The sequence below is a fragment of the Mesitornis unicolor genome, unplaced genomic scaffold (assembly GCF_000695765.1).
Source record: "Mesitornis unicolor isolate BGI_N332 unplaced genomic scaffold, ASM69576v1 scaffold12645, whole genome shotgun sequence".
Classification (NCBI taxonomy): Eukaryota; Metazoa; Chordata; class Aves; order Mesitornithiformes; family Mesitornithidae; genus Mesitornis; species Mesitornis unicolor.
The window spans coordinates 93,474-101,079 of NW_010183519.1; the positions used below are offsets into that span (position 1 = coordinate 93,474).

The 7,606-nt window shown below is 41.0% G+C and overlaps 1 protein-coding gene across 1 annotated transcript in view; it reads right to left on the reverse strand.

Moving 5' to 3' along the window:
- The window catches only part of LOC104540373 (gastrula zinc finger protein XlCGF8.2DB-like), a 3,473-nt gene extending 3,285 nt beyond the window's left edge, over positions 1-188 (reverse strand). Inside the window, exon 1 of the mRNA XM_010184172.1 lies at positions 154-188. Coding sequence (XP_010182474.1) covers positions 154-188 — 35 coding nt within the window. The remainder of the gene's footprint in view (positions 1-153) is intronic.
- Positions 189-7,606: the final 7,418 nt, after the last annotated feature.

The window sequence follows — 7,606 nt, forward strand, 5'->3', positions numbered from 1 at the left end:
AAGGCGCCATAGCTGTTCTCTGCTCGCCAGGCACCCCTCAGGTTTGCCCTTCGGTATCGACACCTCCTCAAAATACGGCGTGGGGTTGGGGGGTTCGTTAATTGTCCCAGCATGGGGCCTGGGTGCTCTCTGGTGACTCTGTGGTTCCATTACCGTAGGCTCCGGGCAGGTTCATTCGCTGGGTTCATCGCGGTGAGGGAGGACTGTCGTACTCGTCACCTGCAGGGCACAGAGCCTCAGAGGGGCTCTGCTCCTTCTTTGAGGATGGATAGTGTTGCCCCAGTAGAAGCGCTGGCTTCTTTCGACGGGCTTTTGTGCCTGGTGGGGTGCAGCTTACCAAGGTGAGGAGGGAAAGCAAAGAGGAAGATCTACCTTGTCGTGATGGACGACACACAGCAGCTACCGTGGCAAAGAGAGGGCTCTGAAACTCAAGAGCTCAGAAATAGCAGACATCACCAGTGGTCACCCTTTCATATGGAGCTTCAGAAACTACCTGGCAGTGTTTCTCCTCAGGGCACCTTTAATGCCTCTCCCCTGCCCTCGGGCTCCTTCACCAGCAGGAAACATGCTGTGAAGCATCACAGCCCTGAGCTGGGTGCTGTACTCAACTCCGTGAATTAGTCACACCTCCTCAACAGCCCATACTTCTTCCAATGCGTGCCTGGATGGGTGGTGTTTTATAGACTAACACATGCTGCAAATACAGTGCTGCAGGCTCGCAGCGCAGAAGGGCAGAAGAAGCAACTCTGGCTCTGCACCTTCCCTTCCAGGGTTCCCTGGATAAGGAGCTCCACCCGCAGTTTTTCTACAAGCTGGCCTTTTCTACAGCTTAAATTGCACCATAGTTCTGCTTTATCCTGGGATATCCTCTCTTATTTTTCACTTGCCTTTATTTCCATACCATCTGCACACAGATCAAGAGCTCAGAGAGCAAGGTGGGCTGCATCTTTCCATTTGTCTGAGGAAACAACCTCTGCATGCACATTATAACAGAATATTGTTTGCTTTAAATGGCTGTTCCTTTCCAAAAGATCATTAAAATCTGTCAAAGCTGATACAGTCCCAAAAACTATTTCAGTTTTGTTGAAATAGTTTTTAGAAAAATAAATATTTGCTGTCTTTTTCATTATATCAGAGTCATATATAATCCCATAACTCCAAAAACTAAGTTAAAGCATAAAATATAATTGTATTTGCTTGCAAAAGGTACAAGAGTTAAGTGCCACTCCCTTTCTACCACATCTCTTATTCTCCTTATCCTCAGTGAAAAAGCTAAGGAATTCTAATTCCTCCTTTCTTTTTGAAAGGTGAACACCTACTAGGGGAAAAATAAAGCAGCCACTGTGTCAGTAGAGATCATGACTGATCTGTTAGAGAACCAATTCAAGAGTGACATACAAATAGTTATTGATAGTAACTTGATAGAAACTTTATTTGCAATTAAATATTTTAATTTAAAACTTATTAAAAGAAAATCTATTGGGATATTTAAAAGCCTTATTGCCCAGCTGTGTCAATTATGGCCAGTTGTAGGGCAAGGCCCCTTTTCAGTAGTCATCTTAGGAACCCTAATAATCCTGCAAGTACAACCACCAGACTCTCCTGCTGTAACCTACAAAGCGTTATATTTCTACTCACATAAAGCTTAAAACAACAGCAAGGGAAAGACCTGTGTATTTACTCTTTGCTTACACAGAGCCTAAATAGAAGACAGAGACAAAACTGCATTGTAACTCATTATCTTCCCTGATGAAAAGTTGAACTGGTTGCTTTTCCATCTCAGCAGTGCAGAGCTATTTGGAACATGCAGATGCTCAGGATGTCAGTGGCAGCTCTGTCAGATCTCCAGAGGATAACAAATTTATCAACTTGAATATTATGTACAGTCTTTTCCTTCCTAAAATGAAGAAGCAGAAGATAAGGTCAAAGTATCTTTCCCCTCTTAAAATTTAGTGGTTTAATTTTAGCTGTAATGTATGAGAAAAACCAGCAGGTGGAGATCTATTATTGTACTATATTTGTATTATAATAGCTTCTTGGTGACCCTGTACTGGACTGAGACGTAACTGTACTTTGGTCCTGTACAAATACAAAATGGAATGGTGATCCCGCCACAAACAACTTGCAGTCTGGATTAGCATTAAAGCAATTCCCTCAAATGGAAAGCACTTTCATATTTAATAAACTCTAGCATGATTTATTGCATGTTTTCACCATTTTGTAATTGAATACAGCCCAAATTTCAGCTTTCCAAAATCATACAGGACAAAAAAAGCTTACCATATTCCCAAGGAAACTAAGAAATTAGACAAAGCATAGCTATGCACAGGCTGGCTATTTGAATAATTTAGGATGCCAAGAATGCTAATTAAAAACACTTCAAAAATTGTAATGTACAAACAATTGGAAAAGCATCAAAGGTGTTTAAGATTAGGATTAAAGCATGATTTGCCACATTTATTTTTATTCCGTGCATTTTGGCTTTGGTAGTATATTGTAGATGCATTTTAGAGTTTGGCAGGCTCCCTGGTTTTGAGGATTTTCTTGTTTTTCAAGGAAGAATAATGAAAATAATTTCTCAAATGCAAAGGGTTTGATTTTTGGTGATTGTAAACCACATTTACAGGATAGAAGAATCTATCATGGGAAGCACAGACTCAGTAAAAGACTTCAAAAGCCATGGTGAGTATCGGCAGAACATAAGCATACCAACATAATGGTGATGCTGGGTTGAAACGGCTAACATAACCCACAGAAGCATAAACCAGGGAACACTGCATAAAACTACAGACATTCAAAACATTCACCTGTTATTTTTCACTCTGGCAATTACTACAGCAGTAACAGATTAGCTACTGGGTTTGAAGAAAGAGCTAATACAAAGAAGTTCCTTGGCATGTATTAAGCAAGAAGTCAAACTATCACAGTCATCCTTTCTGCTAACCCCCCCTGCCCCTGCCCCAAAGCCTTGTGGCACTTGATTTGCTGGTACTCCCCTAAAATCTATAGAAATATTAATAAAGGATATAAGAACCTTGCAGACTTGAATACACTTTAGCAGCAGGAAGAGGGTGAAAATGCTGAAAAATGGAAATTCTGCCTTCAAGAAACAAGGAGTGAGGCTGGGATATTGTGTGGCTATGTGAGGGGTTTTTATTTAAAAGCCTCAGGGAGCATTCCCAGCACCAATGGACAGATACTTCCTTCTAGGAGCAAGTCCTGACCCACCAGAAACTTTGGGATGCCCAATCTGTGGATTTTCTGCATGGTACAATTCAACACACACATTCTAAATTAATAGCACTTCATTAGCTTAAATAAGTAGACAAAAGCCCTTCCCCAGCAAATCTAGTCATTGAACTTTGATTTCACAAAGATTTGCCAAGAAGTATAACAGCAGATAACAATTGTGTTAAAGACTGATTGTACTCAAAAGCAGAGATTTTCTATTTTAAATGGAAGCTATTTAATTGGCTTCAGATGTATGAAAAAGTAACAATTTGTGAAAAGGGTATCTTTAACCCATGTGGGAAACAACTTGTCTTCACCGCAAAACAGGTTGAAAAGTCTGATTAACATCCTCCAAATCTGCCACCACCTGGGCAATCTGAGAAACAGCATTTCAGCCAAATGCAGGCAGACATCACTCTGTCTCACTAGGAGAGGTGGGAAAAAAAACACCAGAGCAATGGGATAATTCCAAAATGTCACACCTGAAAAGCCAGAGGGGCCTGAAAACATTGATAAATTCTGAAAAGCCAGGTAAGATTTCCTCTATGTTGAAAGCATTAACTCAGGCACTTCAGAGGTTTCTAGAAATCGTCCTGTGTCCCAGGTAAATCTCAGTGGGACCTGGGGATATAAAGCCTATAGAATCCCTCGGCTTCTCAGCAGGGATGCACTTGCATCCCATGCTTACCCTGTATGTCCCAAGACCAGGGTATAAATTGATTTATAAACTGCATGAGTAAAAGGAGCACAAAGACCAGAAAATGACTCCTTTGTCAGCATCCCAGTAAAGGAGCCAGTAAATTCATTTAGAGTCAGAGTAAGCAAAAGGGCCTCTTCTTTTGTGCTTAGAGAAAGCGATTGAAAGAATTATTGGAAACTACCACTGATTTTGGCATAGCCGTTGTGATGACTCAGGAGACAAAGAATCACAGACATGGTACATGAAAATGCAGTGTTGAGGCCACAGTCTGGCCCAACAAAGCCTTGATCCCAAGTAGTGACATATCTTCTTTTGCACCTGCATCCTGGAGCATATAATTCACTTGCAAAGATAAATATTTGCCCACACACACACACACACATAAAAACAGTATTGTGCTCTTAGCATTAATCCAGCAGATGCATCCCCATTTAATATCTGAAGTCCTATGAAGGCCTGCTTCTCCAGATAGTTTCTCAAAGTTTGCTCATTCCTAGATAATCAAATTTCTTCTGGCTGAATAGGCACCAAAATACAGGAGACAGAGGGAGTTCGTGCTCTAGACAGGAATCTGCACAGCATTTCAAAGGACTGGGAGAGGAAGGAAGAACTTTGGGAGCTATCAAGCAGGCAGTGTTCATGGGCCAGTCCTTCTGTAAGAATTTATCTGAATAACAAGACAGTTTGGTTTTGGAACTAGAAGGCTACATGTTATTTGTCAACATATCAGAGGACACAAAGCACTTGAAACGGAAGAGGGTCCGGAAAGGGAATGATGTGAAAGCAAGAGCAGGCAGCCAAATTGTTAATAAATATTTTCTTTGTGGTTCTTTTTTTTTTCCAACTAGAAATATTTCATGTTGGGGCTTTTAACATCTGAGTGTAATTTTCCCCCCAATTACACCTATTTCAATTAAACATGAAAAGATGGCCATCCATTTTAAGGCCCAGGTTTACAGTAACCTATAGCAATAATTTGGTTTGTATTACATTAAAAAATATATTGAAGCACAGTATGCCCATTGCCAAGGTCTTAAAAGAAAATCAACCATGAACTTAGACAATATTAAAACCAGAAATCTTAGTTTCCCCTTCCAATCTTAATAAACACGGTGCGAGATTTATTATAATTACCATCTCAGTTTCTTAAGCTTTGTTCAATAATTGTCTCAACTTTAAACATAAAGATCTATTCATCATATTTCACTTATAAGACAAATTGAAAATTCTAGTTTCTTCTTTCCAGTTATTCTGATTGCACAAACATCTTGTCAAGTCTGGCATAAACACAGGAATTATTTAATAAATAGGAAGTGTAATTCAACAGTTTACAAAATCATAACATTGACTATTTATGTTAAATAAATAAATGCTTTTTAACTTCTAGAACTACTTGTGTGTATATGTAATGTATTCTTGCTAAAGAAAAAGGGTTCTTTTGTGAAAAGACTACTCTTATTTTAAGATTTCTGATGTTCAGCAAACAATGAGAATCAATCTTTCCTTTAGGGAAGAAAACCCTTAAAAAGTATACCTACAAAATATGATTAACATTGCTTACTTAAATCAAATTTGCTCACTTGCTGATTTAAGCTATGATTAATATCCTTATTATAAATTATTCTACTATGAATTAAACTACTATAAATTATTCACAACAAACCATCCTTCTGTCATCCTCCAGTCTATTATTGCTGTTATTCTGATGATGCTCACCTCGGTGAGTATTAGGTTTCAGAGCTTTTAGCAAAACATCCCTGGCTATCTTCCCAGCTTTTCCTTACCCAGTGAGCTTCATTTCTATGCCCTTCAGCCATGCGACTCCAAAGATATGGAAACAGTTCTGAGCAACAGAAAAAAACACATTCCCAAACAACTACTGGTCCCCTTTCTTTTTCATACCCACTTCCTTTGTGCCTCCACCCTCTGTGAGGTTGATGTTGTCCTGTCCTAGGATCAGCATCTTCCTGTGCATTGGCATGTAAATATTGGCATAACCTTCCTCTGTGCTGTGCTCCTACAGCTGCCTTACTGACAATTTGACCTCAGGTTCCATCTTCCCTACCTGTGATTATTTTTCAGGTATATTTCCCATTTACCACTTGCTCCTTAAAATTTCCTTTACCGGATTTTAAGCTGTGCTGCTGCACAGCCTCCATGAGAGCCTTTAGCAAAGGCTTTCTCCTCCTCCAGCTGACTATACCTGGCACTCTGCGGGTATGTAGTTCACTGCTTCTTCCTCTTGTTTTTTCCATCTCATGGAACACATTTTCTTATTTATACAACTTAATTTCTTTCTTGTAATGGCTAATTCTCCTGGTTAACAACACTTATCTCAATGAAGCACATTTGGGTATAAGGTCTGCAGTACAATTACTAGACAGAGCCATTTAAAAAGGACTGGGAATAAATCAGAAAACAATTCAGCATGCACAGCAGGGACCACAGAACTGTTTTCCCAGCGTATCAGATCAGAAGAAGTAGTTGTGGTAAGTTTGTTCAAAGTTTGTTTGCACCAAAGTGTAAAATGTCTTTTGTTTCTTCTGCTTTGAATAAAGGTGGAAAACATTAGCATTTAACTCCAATTATTTAATAATCATAGTCATTTTAAAATGAATATTCATATCAGTATTTAATCAGACATGTGTCAGTTCAGGTTCTGCAATCCTGAGCCAAAAATAGCTGTGTCCTGTCCTATTTGTTGGCTCAGTACTTTCAAATGATGTGACTCAACTGAATGAGTGTCTCCTGAAAATACAGGCTTCTTTCTTAGCTTTTGGTAAATCCATTTTTTTCTCCCATGCGCTCTGAGTTTCCTTTGATCAAAACAGACACTGTTCCTCATTTACAGAGCAGTTTGGGAACATGTCAGGTCCTGGAATTTGGAAATCATAAGACTGGTTTGGGTTGGAAGGGACCTTCAAAGATCATCTAGTCCTGCCATGGGCACGAGCATCTTTCACTAGCTCAGGTTGCTCAAAGCCCCGTCCAGCCTGACTTTAAACACTTCCAATGATGAGGCATCCACAGCGTCTCTGGGCAACCTGTTCCAGCCTCATCATCCTCATGGTAAAAAAATTACTTCTTCTGACAAATCTAAACCTACCCTTTTTTCTGTTAAAAATCATTGCCCCTTGTCCTGTCACTACAGGCCTTGGTAAAAAGTCCTTCTTATAAGCCCCTTCTAGATATTGAAAGGCCACAATAAGGTCTCCCCGGAGCCTTCTCTTTATTCTGGAGCCAGAATAACAAAATGTAATGGAATAAACTGAGACAGCTGTGATACAGAGAAATACGGGGGAGTGTCAGTGCAAGGCAGCTTGTGAAGGTTGCACAGCAGAGGAGAGGCTGCAGGACAGCACCTCTAGAAGCCACAGCAGGGGCAGAGCAGGTGAGGAGGGGAGGCCCACAGAACCTTGGTCCATTTGCCTTCCTGCTGCCCCGTGGTCCTCGAGTAAACACAGATGCTGCGCTCCCAGTGAGCACGGCTGCACTCTCAACCATGCCCAGGCCCCGCTGTGTGACCCGTGTTGGCATGGCGCCAGGCCAGAGGCCCGCTCCTGTCTCCCCTCCTTCCTTCCAAGTCCCTGAACGCGGCCAGGACACGGGGCAGGGCTCATACTCCGAGGGCGGGCAGGGACAGTGCCCCGGGGACAGGCAAGGACGAGCAGCAGG